The sequence below is a fragment of the Pseudophryne corroboree genome, chromosome 2 (genome assembly GCF_028390025.1).
Source record: "Pseudophryne corroboree isolate aPseCor3 chromosome 2, aPseCor3.hap2, whole genome shotgun sequence".
In the NCBI taxonomy this organism is placed as follows: Eukaryota; Metazoa; Chordata; class Amphibia; order Anura; family Myobatrachidae; genus Pseudophryne; species Pseudophryne corroboree.
This window is the reverse complement of record NC_086445.1, coordinates 569,866,083-569,886,166: the sequence shown is the minus strand read 5'-3', so window position 1 is coordinate 569,886,166 and position 20,084 is coordinate 569,866,083. Positions and strand designations below refer to the sequence as shown.

The window sequence follows — 20,084 nt, the reverse complement described above, 5'->3', positions numbered from 1 at the left end:
CGTAAACTTGCCAATATGCCATTTACCACACGGAGTGGCAAGGAACGGCTGAGGCCCTGGCCTATGTTCATGGCTAGTGGTTCAGCTTCACATGAGGATGGAGGCACTCAGCCTCTCGCTAGAAAAATGAAAAGACTCAAGCTGGCAAAAGCAGTAGCACCGCAAAGAACTGTGCGTTCTTCGAAATCCCAAATCCACAAGGAGAGTCCAATTGTGTCGGTTGTGATGCCTGACCTTCCCAACACTGGACGTGAAGAGCATGCGCCTTCCACCATTTGCACGCCCCCTGCAAGTGCTGGAAGGAGCACCCGCAGTCCAGTTCCTGATAGTCAGATTGAAGATGTCAGTGTTGAAGTACACCAGGATGAGGAGGATATGGGTGTTGCTGGCGCTGGGGAGGAAATTGACCAGGAGGATTCTGATGGTGAGGTGGTTTGTTTAAGTCAGGCACCCGGGGAGACACCTGTTGTCCGTGGGAGGAATAGGGCCGTTGACATGCCTGGTGAAAATACCAAAAAAATCTGCTCTTCGGTGTGGAAGTATTTCACCAGAAATGCGGACAACAGGTGTCAAGCCGTGTGTTCCCTTTGTCAAGCTGTAATAAGTAGGGGTAAGGACGTTAACCACCTCGGAACATCCTCCCTTATACGTCACCTGCAGCGCATTCATAATAAGTCAGCGACAAGTTCAAAAACTTGGGCCGACAGCGGAAGCAGTCCACTGACCAGTAAATCCCTTCCTCTTGTAACCAAGCTCACGCAAACCACCCCACCAACTCCCTCAGTGTCAATTTCCTCCTTCCCCAGGAATGCCAATAGTCCTGCAGGCCATGTCACTGGCAATTCTGACGAGTCCTCTCCTGCCTGGGATTCCTCCGATGCATCCTTGCGTGTAACGCCTACTGCTGCTGGCGCTGCTGTTGTTGCTGCTGGGAGTCGATGGTCATCCCAGAGGGGAAGTCGTAAGCCCACTTGTACTACTTCCAGTAAGCAATTGACTGTCCAACAGTCCTTTGCGAGGAAGATGAAATATCACAGCAGTCATCCTGTTGCAAAGCGGATAACTGAGTCCTTGACAACTATGTTGGTGTTAGACGTGCGTCCGGTATCCGCCGTTAGTTCACAGGGAACTAGACAATTTATTGAGGCAGTGTGCCCCCGTTACCAAATACCATCTAGGTTCCACTTCTGTAGGCAGGCGATACCGAGAATGTACACGGACGTCAGAAAAAGACTCACCAGTGTCCTAAAAAATGCAGTTGTACCCAATGTCCACTTAACCACGGACATGTGGACAAGTGGAGCAGGGCAGGGTCAGGACTATATGACTGTGACAGCCCACTGGGTAGATGTATGGACTCCCGCCGCAAGAACAGCAGCGGCGGCACCAGTAGCAGCATCTCGCAAACGCCAACTCTTTCCTAGGCAGGCTACGCTTTGTATCACCGCTTTCCAGAATACGCACACAGCTGAAAACCTCTTACGGCAACTGAGGAAGATCATCGCAGAATGGCTTACCCCAATTGGACTCTCCTGTGGATTTGTGGCATCGGACAACGCCAGCAATATTGTGTGTGCATTAAATATGGGCAAATTCCAGCACGTCCCATGTTTTGCACATACCTTGAATTTGGTGGTGCAGAATTTTTTAAAAAACGACAGGGGCGTGCAAGAGATGCTGTCGGTGGCCAGAAGAATTGCGGGACACTTTCGGCGTACAGGCACCACGTACAGAAGACTGGAGCACCACCAAAAACTACTGAACCTGCCCTGCCATCATCTGAAGCAAGAAGTGGTAACGAGGTGGAATTCAACCCTCTATATGCTTCAGAGGTTGGAGGAGCAGCAAAAGGCCATTCAAGCCTATACAATTGAGCACGATATAGGAGGTGGAATGCACCTGTCTCAAGTGCAGTGGAGAATGATTTCAACGTTGTGCAAGGTTCTGATGCCCTTTGAACTTGCCACACGTGAAGTCAGTTCAGACACTGCCAGCCTGAGTCAGGTCATTCCCCTCATCAGGCTTTTGCAGAAGAAGCTGGAGACATTGAAGGAGGAGCTAACACGGAGCGATTCCGCTAGGCATGTGGGACTTGTGGATGGAGCCCTTAATTCGCTTAACAAGGATTCACGGGTGGTCAATCTGTTGAAATCAGAGCACTACATTTTGGCCACCGTGCTCGATCCTAGATTTAAAACCTACCTTGGATCTCTCTTTCCGGCAGACACAAGTCTGCTGGGGTTGAAAGACCTGCTGGTGAGAAAATTGTCAAGTCAAGCGGAACGCGACCTGTCAACATCTCCTCCTTCACATTCTCCCGCAACTGGGGGTGCGAGGAAAAGGCTCAGAATTCCGAGCCCACCCGCTGGCGGTGATGCAGGGCAGTCTGGAGCGACTGCTGATGCTGACATCTGGTCCGGACTGAAGGACCTGACAACGATTACGGACATGTCGTCTACTGTCACTGCATATGATTCTCTCAACATTGAAAGAATGGTGGAGGATTATATGAGTGACCGCATCCAAGTAGGCACGTCACACAGTCCGTACTTATACTGGCAGGAAAAAGAGGCAATTTGGAGGCCCTTGCACAAACTGGCTTTATTCTACCTAAGTTGCCCTCCCACAAGTGTGTACTCCGAAAGAGTGTTTAGTGCCGCCGCTCACCTTGTCAGCAATCGGCGTACGAGGTTACATCCAGAAAATGTGGAGAAGATGATGTTCATTAAAATGAATTATAATCAATTCCTCCGCGGAGACATTGACCAGCAGCAATTGCCTCCACAAAGTACACAGGGAGCTGAGATGGTGGATTCCAGTGGGGACGAATTGATAATCTGTGAGGAGGGGGATGTACACGGTGATATATCGGAGGATGATGATGAGGTGGACATCTTGCCTCTGTAGAGCCAGTTTGTGCAAGGAGAGATTAATTGCTTCTTTTTTGGTGGGGGTCCAAACCAACCCGTCATATCAGTCACAGTCGTGTGGCAGACCCTGTCACTGAAATGATGGGTTGGTTAAAGTGTGCATGTCCTGTTTTGTTTATACAACATAAGGGTGGGTGGGGGGGCCCAAGGACAATTCCATCTTGCACCTCTTTTTTCTTTTCTTTTTCTTTGCGTCATGTGCTGTTTGGGGAGGGTTTTTTGGAAGGGACATCCTGCGTGACACTGCAGTGCCACTCCTAAATGGGCCCGGTGTTTGTGTCGGCCACTACGGTCGCTAATCTTACTCACACAGCTACCTCATTGCGCCTCTTTTTTTCTTTGCGTCATGTGCTGTTTGGGGAGGGTTTTTTGGAAGGGACATCCTGCGTGACACTGCAGTGCCACTCCTAAATGGGCCCGGTGTTTGTGTCGGCCACTAGGGTCGCTTATCTTACTCACACAGTCAGCTACCTCATTGCGCCTCTTTTTTTCTTTGCGTCATGTGCTGTTTGGGGAGTGTTTTTTGGAAGGGCCATCCTGCGTGACACTGCAGTGCCACTCCTAGATGGGCCCGGTGTTTGTGTCGGCCACTAGGGTCGCTAATCTTACTCACACAGCTACCTCATTGCGCCTCTTTTTTTCTTTGCGTCATGTGCTGTTTGGGGAGGGTTTTTTGGAAGGGACATCCTGCGTGACACTGCAGTGCCACTCCTAAATGGGCCCGGTGTTTGTGTCGGCCACTAGGGTCGCTAATCTTCTGATGTTATCAAAAGCTTGTCTGCCTGGGATGAATCCGACTTGGTCCGGGTGGACCAATGAGGCGATCATCACCGCAAGGCGATTAGCAAGTATTTTTGCGAATAACTTCAGATCTGAATTCAGTAATGATATCGGGCGGTAGCTACTACACTCCGTGGGATCGCGGCCGGGCTTGGGAATGACAACTATTTCTGCTCTAGTGGTGGCGCTGTCGAAGGGTGTACCAGCCAAAATAGCATTGAACAATATCGTCAGGGCCGGGGTCAGTGTTCCACTGAATTTTTTATAGTATAGGGCTGGTAGTCCGTCTGGACCCGGGGCTGAGGTATTCCTCAGTGTTTTGATTGTGAGGTCGACTTCTTCAGTGGAAATTTCCTGATTAAGTGAGTCTATCTGTAGTTGAGATAGGGTTGGGAGGGAGCAAGTAGAAAGGAAACTGTCTATACGTTTTTGCAAACTAGTGGGGTCTTCCGGGGTGGGGAGATTGTATAGGGATTGGTAATACTTCTTGAAACAATGGGCTATTTGTTGAGGATCGTACGTCAGTTTGTGCTGTTGGTCTTTTAGGGAGAGGATCCTATTTCTCTGTTTGCGGGCCCGTAGACGAGAGGCCAAGAGAGAGTCTGCCTTGTCACCCTTAGAATAAAATTTGTGTTGTAGCCATCGCATAGTCTTAGCAGCTTTGGCAGACAGAATTTGATATAGCTGGCCTTTAAGAGCCAGGAGTTTGTTATAAATCATGCGTTTGGGGGTACGCTGGTGTCGAGCTGTAAGTTCTTTAATTTGGTTCTCGAGATCCGCGACCTCCCGGAGGTCCCTCAGTTTTTGCGCTTTAGTTAGGGAGATGAAGTGTCCTCGAATGGAAGCTTTGTGTGCTTCCCATACTATTGCAGGGGAGATCTCGTCAGTGGAATTTAGAGTAAAGAATTCTTTTAAGACTTCAGTAGTCTGGGTTAGATATTCTTTTTTCAATAGGAGGGCTGAGTTCAGTCTCCAGCGGAAAGTTGTGGGAAGTGCAGGGGAGGAGTCAATGGTCAGGGACACTGCTAAGTGATCCGACCACACCACTGGGGAGGCTGAAGATGTGACCAATCCCTGCACAGTGGAGGAGTCTACCAGGAATAGATCTAATCTGGAGTGTAATTTGTGGGGGACTGAGTAGTGAGTGTACGTGCGTTCACATGGGTGTAGTACTCTCCAGGCGTCATAGAGGCCCGAAGACGTCATGTAGTCTGTCAGTCGTCTGGATTCCCTGATTGTCGATGGACTGGGGTTACTGAATTGGGTGCGGTCCCATATCAGATCCGGCACAGCATTAAAATCTCCGCCGACGACAACTCGTCCTTTTGTTATTTTTTCCAGTTGAGGGCGGAAGTCGTTGAGGAAGGCCCCCTGCTCCATATTGGGGGAGTAAATTGAGGCCACAGTTAAGAAAGAGTTTCCAAGTTGAAGTACTACTATATTGAAGCGGCCCTTAGAATCTGAAAAGGAGCTCTCAATAGCGCAATGGAGTGAAGCGCGGAGTAGGATGGCGGTACCCTTACGTTTTTGGGGGGTGGTGGAGTAGAAGGCCTGAGGGTAGGCTCTCGAGGCTAGAGAGGGGTGTATCGTTTTGAAATGTGTTTCTTGTAAAAGAATTATGTCCGCCCTCTGTTTTTTAAAGTATTGGATGGCCATAGTACGCTTTTGGGGGGAGTTGAGTCCGTTGACATTCAGTGACACAATTTTAAGAGTCATGGGGGATTCCAGAGTCGGTTTCGGCTTAGGGAGGGTCTAACCCTCGCGGGGGTAGTGCAGAGCTGTGTAGGGAGGATGTGGGCGGGACGGGGAAAGCTGGGGGAGCAAAACAAGGGAAATTGGGGCCTTGCGGCCATCCGAGTATCCGGATACGGTCGCAGTCTTAAAGACACGACATACAACACCACTGATGAACTCCATCCGTATGGGAGGGAGGTCTGGTGTTGTGGGGGCGAGACCTGGGGGTGACCAGAGGTACGCCGGGTGTCAATCGAGCAGAGCAACACAAAAAGGGTTGATATGAACTTGAGCATGGGGAGGGGGTAATCTGCACGGCAGGGAGGGGGAAATACCTCAATATCTTTTAGGTAGGGTCTGAATGAACCGCGGAAGCCGGTGGGTTATCCCCACGTCTGCATGGTCTTAGTATTAGGAAAGGTGATACCCTAGCGTATCCAATTGAAATATCACAGTTTAAGATTTGAACATGGGTGAACCTAAACATGGAACAGTTAATGGAGATAAACAATCCTCAAGCATAAAAGCGAACGTGTCATCGCCGGGCGTCGGGGCGAGGCCACCCCAGGGCACCCCGCCGTCCAATCCGCAACGCCGTCAACTCAGGGCGTCGGGAAGACGGCCCGTGAGGGCGCAAACGGGGGGCCCCGCCCCGGCGCCCGGCGAGACCAACAAACAGACATAAACATATTCATAAACAATGATTCCAAAACCTTAACTTATGGAAAGGGAAACCTTCTGTTCATCCATGAACCAGAGATCCTGGGAAATCAGCGGGCGGTCGACCATTCAGCTTGAGGGGGGGCTCTCGACTTCGGGTTGTCCGTTGAGTCTGAAGGAGATGCAGGGGGAGAGGTCGAGAAAAGTCCCAGTCTTCTCAGTACAGACAGTCCATCATCAGGATTCTTAACTGAGTGGTTTCGACCGTTGAACGTGAACTGAAGGGCAAACGGGAATCCCCACCTGTAGAGGATCTGGCGGTTACGTAAGGCCTTAGTGACGGGTAACATTTCTCTCCGTTTTTTGAGGGTGGAGGGAGCAAGGTCCTGGAAAACAAGGAGATTTAATCCCTTGTATGGAATAGCAGGGGTGCCTCGGCAAGCGTTGAGTACTTTAGTTTTGACGTGGAAAAAGTGCATGCGGAGGATAATGTCTCTTGGCGGTTGATCTGGAGGTGGTTTTGCACGGAGGGCTCTGTGCGCTCGATCCAACAAAAATTGATCGTCCGAAAGATCCGGGAGTAGCTGTTGAAAGAGGCCCATGAGAAATTCCGGCAGTGTAGGGGTGTCCACAGACTCGGGTACATTGCGTATTCGCAGATTATTTCTGCGCGAGCGATTTTCCAGGTCCTCTACTTGTTCGCGTATGAGATCGACTTCCGATCGTAGTTCCGAGACCTCCTGGGTGACAACATCTTGGTAATTGCAGATGTCGTCGGTCTTGCGCTCTAACGCGTCGGTGCGGGAACCAAGGGAGGATATTTCTGTCTTAAGTTCCTGGATAGCTGCGCGCAGTTCAACTCTGAATGTGGTCGCTATACGCTGTACTAAAGAGTCGTATGGATCCGCGTCGACCGTAAGGGCTGAGTCAGATCTAGACGGGGAGGATCCCGTATCTTGTGGGTTTCCGGGTGAAACCGGGTGTTGATTCGTATTTTTGCCTCGTTTAGGGCCGAAGAATGACGCTGAGTCACCCGGGGGGGCTTTACGGTTCCTGTTAGACATGATCCTTTTGATCTAGGGTGACGCTGTGTAAATGTATAGGAAAAATTTGAAAACTGTGAAGCAGATGGGGTATTGTCCCGTGCCGTGCAGCGGAAGGAAGGTGAATCACATATACATCACGGGAGCTTTTTTCAATATGTAAAAGACCGCATAGGTGGGCGTGACAGCCACAGGTATCTGTTCAGACAGGTGTCCAGACCACGGCTGCAGGGGTGTTTTTAATAGATGCCAGGTGTCCCTAGGATCGGAGTGTATGATAGTGAGTGAGAGCTCCGAATTCTTTCATCCAGGGCTGCCTAAGGATCCAAGATGGCCGCCGTGATATATGCAGGTCTGATAAACCTCTGATTAAATGCTGCCCCAGTGCCTTTTGGGCGGTGTGGCCCCGTCTGGTGGGTGTCTGGGGGTTGAGGTAGGATGTGGGGCAATGTGGGGCAACAGAGGGTGCGCTGGGCGCCGTTGTGGGTCCCGTTTCAGGCTCCGACTGGGCCTGGAGCCCGCGGCCGGGGAGAGGCGAAAATCGAGGCCCTGGTCTCTTCTGTCAGAGTAGGCCCCGATTCCGCCTGAGGTGAAAGGACCTTCTGGGCTAGCCCCGTGCACGGAGGGGCGTCTGCAGCTGTGTGCAGGGTCGAGTGAGCGGGTAGGAGACCGTAGGGGGGCCGGCAGGCTGAGGAGGGACTTACTTGTGTGAAGGCCGCCGGGCGTCCGTCCGGTCCGTTCCCGGCCTTCTATCTCCGGGTCCCCGGGCAGATGGAGCTCTGGGAGCACTTGGTCGGCAGTGGAGGGCCCTCCTTAACTGCTCACAGCGATTGATAATCGATTTGGGCTCCGGAATGAGTCCGAGACGCGGTCCGCGAGGTCCTGGAGCCGTCGTCGGTGAGGTTTGAAAATTGAGGCCCCGGCTTCGTTTGGTCCGTAGGCCGCAATCCGCAGGAGCAGTTAAAACTGCTCCCCGATTCTGCGGCACCTTTAGGGGCTCGGTAGGGGGACCTGGGGAAACAGTGAGGGTAGTTGTGTGCCCAGGGAAGCTTGTAAGGGGGGTGAAAGTATATTTAATCCCCTGTAGTTAGAGGAGCTCTGCCAGGTTGCTTCTGACTCCATTCACAGCCAGGCCACGCCCCAGGGTCGCTAATCTTACTCACACAGCTACCTCATTGCGCCTCTTTTTTTCTTTGCGTCATGTGCTGTTTGGGGAGGGTTTTTTGGAAGGGACATCCTGCGTGACACTGCAGTGCCACTCCTAGATGGGCCAGGTGTTTGTGTCGGCCACTAGGGTCGCTTAGCTTAGTCATCCAGCGACCTCGGTGCAAATTTTAGGACTAAAAATAATATTGTGAGGTGTGAGGTATTCAGAATAGACTGAAAATGAGTGGAAATTATGGTTTTTGAGGTTAATAATAATATGGGATCAAAATGACCCCCAAATTCTATGATTTAAGCTGTTTTTTAGGGTTTTTTGAAAAAAACACCCGAATCCAAAACACACCCGAATCCGACAAAAAAAATTCGGTGAGGTTTTGCCAAAACGCGGTCGAACCCAAAACACGGCCGCGGAACCGAACCCAAAACCAAAACACAAAACCCGAAAAATTTCAGGCGCTCATCTCTAATTTTCATATGTCGACCATTTGTCCATGTCGACCATGTCACTGTTGACCAATAGTAGTCGAACTAATGACAGTCGACCTTAACATTGTCGACCATTCATACCGGAACCCGATCCAATATACTGCTTACCACACTTGCATTCCAAAAAACAGGATTTTAATACCTACCGGTAAATCCTTTTCTCCTAGTCCGTAGAGGATGCTGGGGTCCACTTCAGTACCATGGGGTATAGACGGTTCCGCAGGAGCCATGGGCACTTTAAGACTTTTCCAGAGTGTGAACTGGCTCCTCCCTCTATGCCCCTCCTCCAGACCTCAGTATAGGAACTGTGCCCAGGGAGACGTACATTTCGAGAAAAGGATTTACTTTTAAGTTAACGGTGAGATTCATACCAGCTCACACTTCAACCATGCCGCACAACATGGCATTCAACAGAACACATGCCAACGGGCATGAACTATTACAGCAACATGCTGAAAATAATTTGAACACAACACTTGTGTACTATAACAAAATAACAACTGCAGGCAAATTTACGCACTGGGTTGGGTGCCAAGCATCCTCTACGGACTAGGAGAAAAGGATTTACCGGTAGGTATTAAAATCCTGTTTTCTCATACATCCTAGAGGATGCTGGGGTCCACTTCAGTACCATGGGGTTATACCAAAGCTCCAGTATGGGCGGGAGAGTGCAGATGACCCTGCAGCACCGATTGACCAAACTGTAGGTCCTCATCGGCCAAGGTGTCAAACTTGTAAAACTTAGCAAACCTGTTTGTCCCTGACCAAGTAGCTGCTCGGCAAAGTTGTAAAGCCGAGACCCCCCCAGGCAGCCGCCCAGGATGAGCCCACCTTTCTAGTAGAATGGGCTTTTACCGAAGTCGGTACCGGCAATCCTGCTGTTGAATGAGCGTGCTGAATGGTACCTCTGATCTAGCGCGCAATGGTCTGCTTAGAAGCAGGACACCCAATCTTGTTGGGCACATACAGGACAAACAGAGCCTCTGTTTTCCGTATCCAAGCTGTTCTTGCAACATAAATTCTCAAAGCTCTGACCACATCCAGAGACTTTGAAGCATCAAAGGTGTCAGTAGCCACTGGCACCACAATAGGTTGGTTTATATGGAAAGATGAAACCACCTTTGGAAGAAACTGAGTTCTCAACTCAGCCCTATCTTCATGGAAGATCAAGTAAGGGCTCTTGTGAGACAAGGCCCCTAACTCGGACACCCGCCTTGTGGATGCCAAGGCCAACAGCATGACCACTTTCCAAGTGAGAAACTTCAACTCTATCTCCTGGAGAGGTTCAAACCAATTCGATTGAAGGAACTACAACACCACATTAAGGTCTCATGGTGCCACCGGAGGCACAAATGGAGGTTGGATGTGCAAAACCCCTTTCACGAACGTCTGAACTTCTGGAAGGGATGCCAATTGTTTCTGAAAGAAAACGGACAAGGCCGAAATCTGGACCTTGATTGAACCCAATCATAGGCCCGCATCCAGACCTGCTTGGAGAAAATGGAGAAAACATCCTAAGTGAAACTCTTCCATTGGAGCCTTCTTGGTTTTACACCAAGACACATATTTTCACCAAATACGGTGGTAATGTCTAGACGTTACTCCTTTCCTGGCCTGAATAAGAGTGGGGATGACTTCTTTGGGAATACCCTTCCGGGCTAGGATCCGGCGCTCAACAGCCATGCCGTCAAACGTAGCCGCAGTAAGTCTTGATACACGCACGGCTCCTGCTGCAGCAGGTCCTCGCGAAGAGGAAGAGGCCGAGGATCTTCTATTAGCAACTCCTGAAGATCTGGATACCAAGCCCTCCTTGGCCAGTCTGGGACAATGAGGATCGCTCGAACCCTTGTTCTTCTTATGATCTTGAGAACTTTCGGTATGAGTGGAAGTGGAGGGAAGACATACACTGACGGAAACACCCACTGGGTCACTAGAGCATCCACTGCTATTGCCTGAGGGTCTCTCGACCTGGAACAATATCTGTGAAGCTTCTTGTTGAGACGAGATGCCATCAGGTCTACTTGAGGAACTCCCCAAAGACTCGTCACCTCTGCGAAGAATTCTTGGTGGAGGCCCCATTCTACTGGATGGAGATCGTGTCTGCTGAGGAAGTCTGCTTCCCAGTTGTCCACTCCCGGAATGAAAATCGCAGACAGAGCTGTTGCATTTCTTTCTGCCCAGAGGAGGATCTTTGTCACCTCTGCCATTGCCGCTCTGCTTTTCGTTCCTCCCTGATGGTTTATGTACCCTACTGCTGTTACATTGTCCGACTGGATCTGTACGGGTTGATCTTGAAGAAGATGCACAGCTTGTAGAAGACCATTGTAAATGGCTCTCAACTACAGAACATTTATGTGAAGACAAGTTTCTTGACTTGACCATCTTCCTTGAAAACTTTCCCCTTGAGTGACTGCTCCCCAGCCTCGGAGACTTGCGTCCGTGGTTACTAGGACCCAGTCCTGAATCCCGAACCTTCGTCCCTCTAGGAGGTGAGAACTGTGTAGCCACCACAGGAGCGAAATTCTGGCTTTCGATGACAGGATTATCCTCTGATATAAGTGTAGATGGGATCCGGACCACTTGTCCAACAGGTCCCACTGGAATACTCTGGCATGGAATTGGCCAAACTGTATGGCCTCGTAGGCTGCTACCATCTTCCCCAACAACCAAATGCATGGATGAATCGACACTCTTGTTGGTTTCAGAATTTGTTTGACCATTCTCTGGATTTCCAGAGTCTTTTCTACTGGAAGAAATACCCGCTGAACTTCTGTGTCCAGTGTCATCCCCAAAAAGGACAATCTTGTCGTCGGTTGCAACTGTGACTTTGGAAAATTTATGATCCAACTGTGTTGTTTAAGTACTGTCAGGGAGAGAGCAATGTTCTGCACAAGCCTTTCCCTGGACCTTGCTTTTATCAGGAGATCGTCCAGATAAGGAATTATATTGCTGTCGAAGGAGGACCATCATCCACGCCATCACCTTGGTGAACACCCTCGGTGCCGTGGAGAGTCCGAACGGCAACATCTGAATTTGGTAATGACAATCCTGTACTGCGAATCTCAGATAAGCTTGATGTGGAGGATAAATGGGAACATGTAATGCTGCATTCACACCGCAAATGCCGGGTCCTACCCGGTAAGACAAACGTGTACTTACCGGGTGGGATCCGGCATTTGCGCTCCGTTGCAGGCTTCCCGACCCGGCAATATACCGGGTCGGTTGCCATGACAACGGAGGCCGCAGCAGCAGCAGGGGCGGGGGTGGAGGCGGCGTCGGGAGATGAGCTCATCTCCAGCGCCGCCTCTCCCTATCTTGTGAATGGGAACCGTGTCGCATCGACACGGCTCCCATTCACACCGCACCTGACCCGGTAATCAACCCGGGTAAAACCCTTCTTTTTTACCGGGTTGATTTACCGGGTCAGGCGACCCGCTAAATCGCCCAGTGTGCTTTCACATCGCACACTGACCCGGTTCGACACGGCAATATGCCGTGTCGGTACCGGGTTATTTGTGCGATGTGAAAGGGGTATAAGTAGGCATCTTTTATGTCTACTGACACCATGAAGTCCCCTTCCTCAAGACTGGAAATCACTGCCCTCAGGGATTCCATCTTGAACTTCAACCTTTGCAGGTAGAGATTCAGTGTTTTCAGGTTTAGAATCGGTCTGACCGATCCGTCCAGCTTCGGAACAATGAAGAGGCTTGAATAAAACCCTTCTCCTTGTTGTGACAAGGGAACCAGGACAATGACTTGATCCTGGCACAATCTTTCTATTGCTGCTGTTACCAGTTCTCTGTCTGGGATAGAAGCTGGTAAGGGCGATTTGAAAAATCGGCATGGGGGAATGTCTTGAAACTCCAGTTTGTACCCGTGGGACACTATTTGTAAGACCCACGGGTCCAGGCCAGATTGAACCCAGAACTGACTGAAAAGTTTCAGACCTACTCCCACGTGAGCGGACTCCCCCAAGGGAGCCCCAGTGTCATGCTGAAGATTTGGCAGAAGCAGAGGTGGATTTCTGCTCCTGCGATCCTGGAGACGCTGTGGACTTTTTTCCTTTTCCCCTTCCTTTACCCGCAAAGAAAGGGGAACCTTTACCCTTTTTGTATTTATTGGGCCGAAATGACTGCATCTGAGAGTGATGTGTCTTTTTTGCCGGTGCAGGAGCGTTAGGCAAGAATGTCGACTTACATGTGGTAGCCGCAGAAACTAAGGCATCTAGCCCATCTCCAAATAAGGCCTCACCTTTATACAGGAGAGCCTCCATATTCCTTTTGGAGTCTGCGTCAGCATTCCATTGGTGAATCCACAACGCCCTTCATGCTGAGATCGCCATGGTAGCGGCTCTTGATCCCAAGAGACCAATATCTTTCATTGCTTCTAACATGTATGCAGCAGCGTCTTTGATATGACCTAACTTTAGGAGAATCTCGTCTCTATCTATTGTGTCAATATCTGATGACAAGTTTTCTGACCACTTTTCAATAGCACTACTCACCCACGCACAGGCATTGGTAGGTCTGAGTAGTGTCCCATTGGCCACATAAATAGATTTCAACATAGTCTCCAACTTGCGGTCTGCCGGCTCCTTAAGTGAAGCCATCCAAGGCGCAGTGAGAATCACCTTTTTTGTTAACCGTGACAGGGCACTGTCCAAAACGGGGGGTGACTCCCAACTTTTCCTGTCTTCTGCAGGGAAAGGATAAGTTACCTGAATTCTTTTGGGAATCTGGAATTTCTTTTCGGGATTTGCCCAGACACCCTCAAAGAGACTGTTCAGCTCATGAGAAGGAGGAAAAGTTATATTAATCTTCCTTTATTTATAAAAGTAAGCCTTCTCCTGTGGTAAAGGAGGGGGCTCTGTAACTTCTAACACCTCCTTTATAGCAATAATCACGTATTGTATGTTTTTTGCTAACTTTGAATCTATTCCCCTGGAATCACTAGTGTCGACACAGCAGTCAGAGTCCGTTTTCGAAATCAGTTTGTGCTACTTGTGCAAATGACCTTTTATGTGACCCAGAGGGGTTCCCTGTGGATGAAAAAGCAGAACTCTGAAAAATCACATCTTCGACAAATTTTCTCCAACTTTCTGCATGAGACTCAGACTTATCCAATCTCTTGCTGATATGATTCACCCTATCACGTAATTCTTTCACCCATTCAGGCTCATGGTGTGCCGGCAGCGCCACCACATTACAACTCTGTGTCCCTAAAATGGCTCCCTCAGGGGAAGAGCTCCCTGCCTCAGACATGTCACACACGTGCACAATCACACCACAGACACTCCGGGGCTTATAGGGGACAGACCCACAGTAAAATGTGTCAGAAGGACACAGAAGGGACTTGCCAGTTCACAACTCAGCGCCAATGTAAAAAATCGCTGTGTATCTACAGAGACCTTTAGCGCTTTTATATGCCAATTTAAGCACCACTTTTCACTCTGCCCCCCTTAATATACACCCTGATACTTGATTCAGACGTGGAGGAGGGCCAGCGTGTCTTCGCCTGCAGCTTGCCTGGAGAAAATGGCGCTGAGCAGCGCTGGCTGACTGAGGAGGAAGCCCCACCCCCTGCAATGGCGCGTTTCCCCTCAGAAAACATGCTGTAATATTTATACTGGCGGGGGTGTAGGATTGTGCCACGGCCCAATATGCTACCTTTTTGCCAGTCAGAGTAGGTTTTCATGCTGCCCAGGGCGCCCCCATCCCCCCCCCCTCCCCCCGCGCCCTGCACCCTGCTACACGCTGTGTATGTATAGCATGTCCGCGCAGATCTCCGGTAATAATACTCACGCGTCTTCTGACTTCTGGCTCTGTTAGGGGGGTGACGGCGTGCTGTTGGAGTGAGCGCATAGCCGCAGCTAGTGTTCAGTACCCTTCAGGAGCTAATGGTGTCCTGTCAGCAAGAAGTAGAGCAATGAAACTCTTTAGGAAGTTGGTTCCTACTTCTTCCCCCTAAGTCCCACGGAGCAGGGAGACTGTTACCAGCAGTCTCCCTGAAAATAAAAAACCTAACATAAAGTCTTTTAGTGAAACTCAGTAGAGCTCCACTAGAGTGCGACCAGTCTGCCTGGGCACATTTTCTAAACTGAGGTCTGGAGGAGGGACATAGAGGGAGGAGCCAGTTCACACTCTGGAAAAGTCTTAAAGTGCCCATGGCTCCTGCGGAACCGTCTATACCCCATGTTACTGAAGTGGACCCCAGCATTCTCTAGGACGTATGAGAAAATATATTACATACTTGCTATTGCACGTAATGAAAGTACTGATTTTTTCTTTCTTATTGCAACTATTGGATACAACTATCCTATCAGTTTTACAGATTTTACACATGGGGCAGTCGCTACATCTTTGAAATGGGTGTAGTATGGTATGCCGGCGGCCGGGCTCCCAGCGACCAGCATACCGGCTCCGGGAGCCCGACCGCTGGCATACCGACAGTGTGGCGAGCGCAAAGGAGCACATTGTGGGCTCGCTGCGCTCGCCATGCTGCGGGCACGGTGGCGCGCTACGCGCGCCACGCTATTTATTCTCCCTCCAGGGGGGTCGTGGATCCCCACGAGGGAGAATAGCTGTCGGTATGCCGGGTGTCGGGATCCCGGCGCCGGTATACTGTGCGCCGGGATCCCGACATTCGGCATACTGAAGACCACCCCTTTGAAATCCCTGTGCTAAAATGGAAGCGGTTTTTCTAGGTACTAATGCAGGCAGTGCTGCTTACTAGGAGATCTTTAAGATTATCCACTCTCTTATACACAAATAAAGGAGATTCAGAGATGTAATCCTTCAAGTCAGGGCCCGCATACAAGACTTCCCAATGTTTCTTAATAACTTGTTCCAAATCCATATATTGATTGGTGTATTTTCAATCTAAACCAGTGGTCCTCTTGGATGTAAGGATAGTAGATCTTCTCATTTTTCTACATTTCTCAATTGTCTTATACAGTGAAACATCTTTATATCCCTCATCAATAAATTGTTGTCGCATGTCTGTTACTTGCGCGTGAAACGCCTCTATATTGGTACAGTTACGGCGCAGTCTCTGGAATTGGCTGTTAGGTATGCTGGATATCCTTATGTGATGGTTACTATTACAGCCAATATAAGAGTTGCAATCCGTTGGCTTCGTATAATTACTTATACAAATATGGTTCTCATCAACATAAATTGTCAATGTATACTGACATCACTAATTTCAAAGGTAAGTTTTATATTACGATCATTATTATTCAATCGTTCACAAAATGAATCTAGCGAGGGTCTATCCCCCCTCCAGACGAATATTATATCGTCTATGTAGCGACTGTATAGTACCAGGCTGGCACCCGCCTGCCAATCCGCCCACACACAGAATATAGGTATGCTGCATATCATTTCGGCAGAAGCGGATCGTGCATCCTATTGCATTACATTGCGACTAAGACGCATTTTGCATAAAAATGCAAAAAAGTTGCTATGCGATACCGAGTCCCATGGCAATCATGCATTATGTGTAACGTGACTTGTAGCGCATGGAGCAAAGTTGTAAGAGGACACATCTGTATATTCAACTGCAGTAGACAGTCAAGATATCTACTTCAGAAAGTACAGGTTTAATCCAAAACGTTGTAAAGCCTAAATAAAGCAACATTCTGGCACCCATCTGACATTTAACCAGGGAGTGCACCCTACAGTACAGTCAAGGCTTTTATGTAGCGAGAGAATTCTGTAAGTCTGTGATGTGTACATTTATTTATTGTCTTTTTCTTTCCCAGAATACACCTAGGCTCTCCTCCCAGACTGGTCAGTCAGCCTCAACAACTGTAAAGCCCAGCACCCACACATCCAAGAGGAGCCCTGAGCCTGCACAAAATGCTCAAGTGGAGGAGCTCATGGCAGAGATCAGATCACTTAAACTTATGATGGATCTACTTAAAAACAAGCATTCGTGAGTAATATTAACAATGAACAACTGCAAACTGTACAGGTCATGGGTTTGATTCCCACCATAGCCCTAACTGTGTGGAGTTTATATTGTCTCCCTGTGCTTGCCTGGGTATCCTCCGGGTACTCCAGTTTTATCCCACAGTCATAAAATATACTGGTAGTTTAACTGGCTCCCAACAAAGATTAACCCTAGTGTGAATTTGTGTGCATGTACATGTGGTAGGGAATATAGATTGTAATCTCCACAGGGACAGGGACTGATGTGAATGGCCAAATGTTCTCTGTACAGTGCTGTGGAGCATGTGTGCGCTATATAAGTAACTGGTAATAAATAAATAAGAAACATCTATTAATATGTTATCATGATAACCTTCCCAATAGTAGAGTAATAGTTATGTCCCTCTGATTCTGTTTCTTGTCACTCACATTTGTCCTATTCTTCCTTTTTCTGTCTGTCTATTCCCTTTCTTAGCAATGTTGAACCTCTATACTGACAACTAATAGTGTAGTTCAGGTACATCAGGGACCTGTAGACGCAAAAATATATATGTGGTTGTCAGAGCCGGCCTTAGGCATAGGCAAACTAGGCAAATGCCTAGGGCATTTGGTATGCTTAGGGTCACCAGCAGCTTCTGCTGATTAAAATGATATGCGGCATGCCTATATTCTGTGTGTGACTGCGGCTGTATCTGCATACGAAATACTACATTGCAGTGTATTTCTGGAAATCACTGTAATGTAGCATTTCGTATGCAAATACAGCTGCAGTCGCACACAGAATATAGGCATGCTGCATATTATTTTAATCAGCAGAAGCTGCTTGTGCATCCTAGCCACATAGTAATGCAAATAAGATGCATTTTCAGAAACAAAAGGCGCCAGACGTTAGCAGAGCTACCAGATGACTCATGCCAGGCATCTCCTGCAGAACTAGTGGCATGCTAGGGGGCACCAGCCAAAATCTTGCCTAGGGCATCATATTGGTTAGGGCCGGCTCTGGTGGTTGTATCCACCAGGGTGTGGTATGCGTGACCGGCCATCAGGAGACCGTCAGTCAGCATACCGATGCCCAGAGCTTAAAGTGGTCCTGGAGAGGTGGTGGAATGCATTTACCCCACCACCTCCCCCTCCCCCCTACCCTCACACATTAAGCGAAGCTAGGGCCATTTCTAGTGTTTTCGGCAACCCCCTACAAGCTGTAAATGAGTACCCTACTTCCCATACTTTATAATGGGACATTGATCTCACAAAGAAGCAGTGTGGTCACATAATAGTACCCCCAAACCCCCCAATTCTAATTACACCACACAGTCGCACAATCTTATTCACATTACACCACATGTAGTGCCACTGATTCATATTACACCACGTGGTAATGCCCCTTATTCAGGTTACATCACTTAATAGTGCACTTTATTCATATTGCACTACACAATGGTGCCCCTTACGCATAATGCCCACAGTAGTAGTGACCCTTACACATAATTCTCACAATAGTAGTGCCCCTTACACATAATGACCACAGTAGTCCCGCTTATACACATATTGCCCACAGTATTGCCCCTTAAACACATCTCTGCCTCTGTCACTCCAGCAGCTCATTGCCTGTATCCCTCCAGCAGCCTAAAGTTACTGTGGTATATACAGTTTATCTACCTAGCGGAAGCTTGGTAGAGCCCACAGCATATATACATGGCAATAGGCTTTCACTGCTTTTAAACTGTACATTCTGAACACTGGAACACTTTGGCAGGAGATACCGTATCCTGTGAATACATTAATCAGGCAGATATATCTGGTTCATTAACATCCACATAGGAGTTTGAGAAATCCACATGGTCAGGGCCAAGAAATTAAGCAGCAGGCTTAGAAATTGCTACACACAAAAAATGACTTTGCAAAGCTCTGATGTAAAGGGCTCATAATTAAAGGTTAAGGGATAATCAGAGGCAGCTAAGAGTGATGAGTATATACTGAGAGTGCTCAGGGACTTTCAAGAAAGTTATCTGTGTAATGCACACTGGGGGTCATTCCGAGTCGTTCGCTCGGTAATTTTCTTCGCATCGCAGCGTTTTTCTGCTTAGTACGCATGCGCAATGTTCGCACTGCGACTGCGCCAAGTATTTTTGCTATGAAGATAGTTTTTTTACTCACGGCTTTTTCTTCGCTCCGGCGATCGTAATGTGATTGACAGGAAATGGGTGTTACTGGGCGGAAACACTGCGTTTTATGGGCGTGTGGATAAAAACGCCACCGTTTCCGGAAAAAACGCAGGAGTGGCTGGAGAAACGGGGGAGTGTCTGGGCGAACGCTGGGTGTGTTTGTGACGTCAAACCAGGAACGACAAGCACTGAACTGATCGCAGATGCCGAGTAAGTCTGAAGCTACTCTGAAACTGCTAAGTAGTTTGTAATCGCAATATTGCGAATACATCGTTCGCAATTTTAAGAAGCTAAGATTCACTCCCAGTAGGCGGAGGCTTAGCGTGTGTAACTCTGCTAAAATCGCCTTGCGAGCGAACAACTCGGAATGAGGGCCCCTGAGCACGCTCAGGGAACAGAATAGCAAAGGCTTAAGCCCTGTACACACGGGAGATGTGTCCTGGGGTGTAGTATGGTATGCCAGCGTCAGGGAACCCGGCGACCAGCATACCGGCACCGGGAGCCTGGCCGCCGGCATACCGACAGCGTGGCGAGCGCAAATGAGCAAACGAGGGAGAAAATCTGTCGGTATGCCGGCTGTCGGTATTCCGGCGCCGGTATACTGTGCGCCGGGATCCCGACAGTCGGCAACTCGAAGACCACCCGTGTCCTGAGCGATCTATCAGTGACTGCTCAGCACACATCTCTCCCCCCGCTCAGCACAGTGTAATGTTTGCTGAGCGAGGGGGGAAGGACGGAGGGCGCTCACATCACACATCGGTGAAGTGAGCGATCTACTAGATTTAGCATGCATGCCAGATCTAGAGTCAGCGATAGCGACGTGCGAGGCTATGGGCATACACATGGAGAGATCCATGTTTAATTTGCAGATTGCTTAGAATTTAGGCACGGATCTCTCCATGCGTACCCCCCTATAGAAAAGGCTTTTCATGCGTGTACACCCTTATACAGGATGACCAGTGTTGTGACTGTTTGCTCCATCTTATTTCTGCAGGGCAGATATGCAAGAGATTAGATCAGAAATCAATGAAGAGAGAGTGAAACGAACAGCATTACAGGTAATACACAGTGTTTCAGTATAACTGAAAGTAAATTGCTAAATCAACATTTCTGATCATTTTCAGTGGGACATTTTAAATCAAAAAGCAACTAGATTATTAAATTCATCTCATTAAAGATCCTAGATGTCTT

At 48.8% G+C, this 20,084-nt stretch overlaps 1 protein-coding gene across 3 annotated transcripts in view; it reads left to right on the top strand.

Annotated features, from left to right (window-relative positions):
- Positions 1-20,084, top strand: part of SH3D21 (SH3 domain containing 21) — a 228,756-nt gene that overhangs the window by 185,362 nt on the left and 23,310 nt on the right. For all 3 annotated transcript variants that reach the window (XM_063954398.1, XM_063954394.1, XM_063954397.1), the window contains 2 exons: positions 16,560-16,732; positions 19,888-19,951. In XM_063954398.1, the coding sequence (XP_063810468.1) occupies positions 16,560-16,732; positions 19,888-19,951 (237 nt within the window). The remainder of the gene's footprint in view (positions 1-16,559; positions 16,733-19,887; positions 19,952-20,084) is intronic.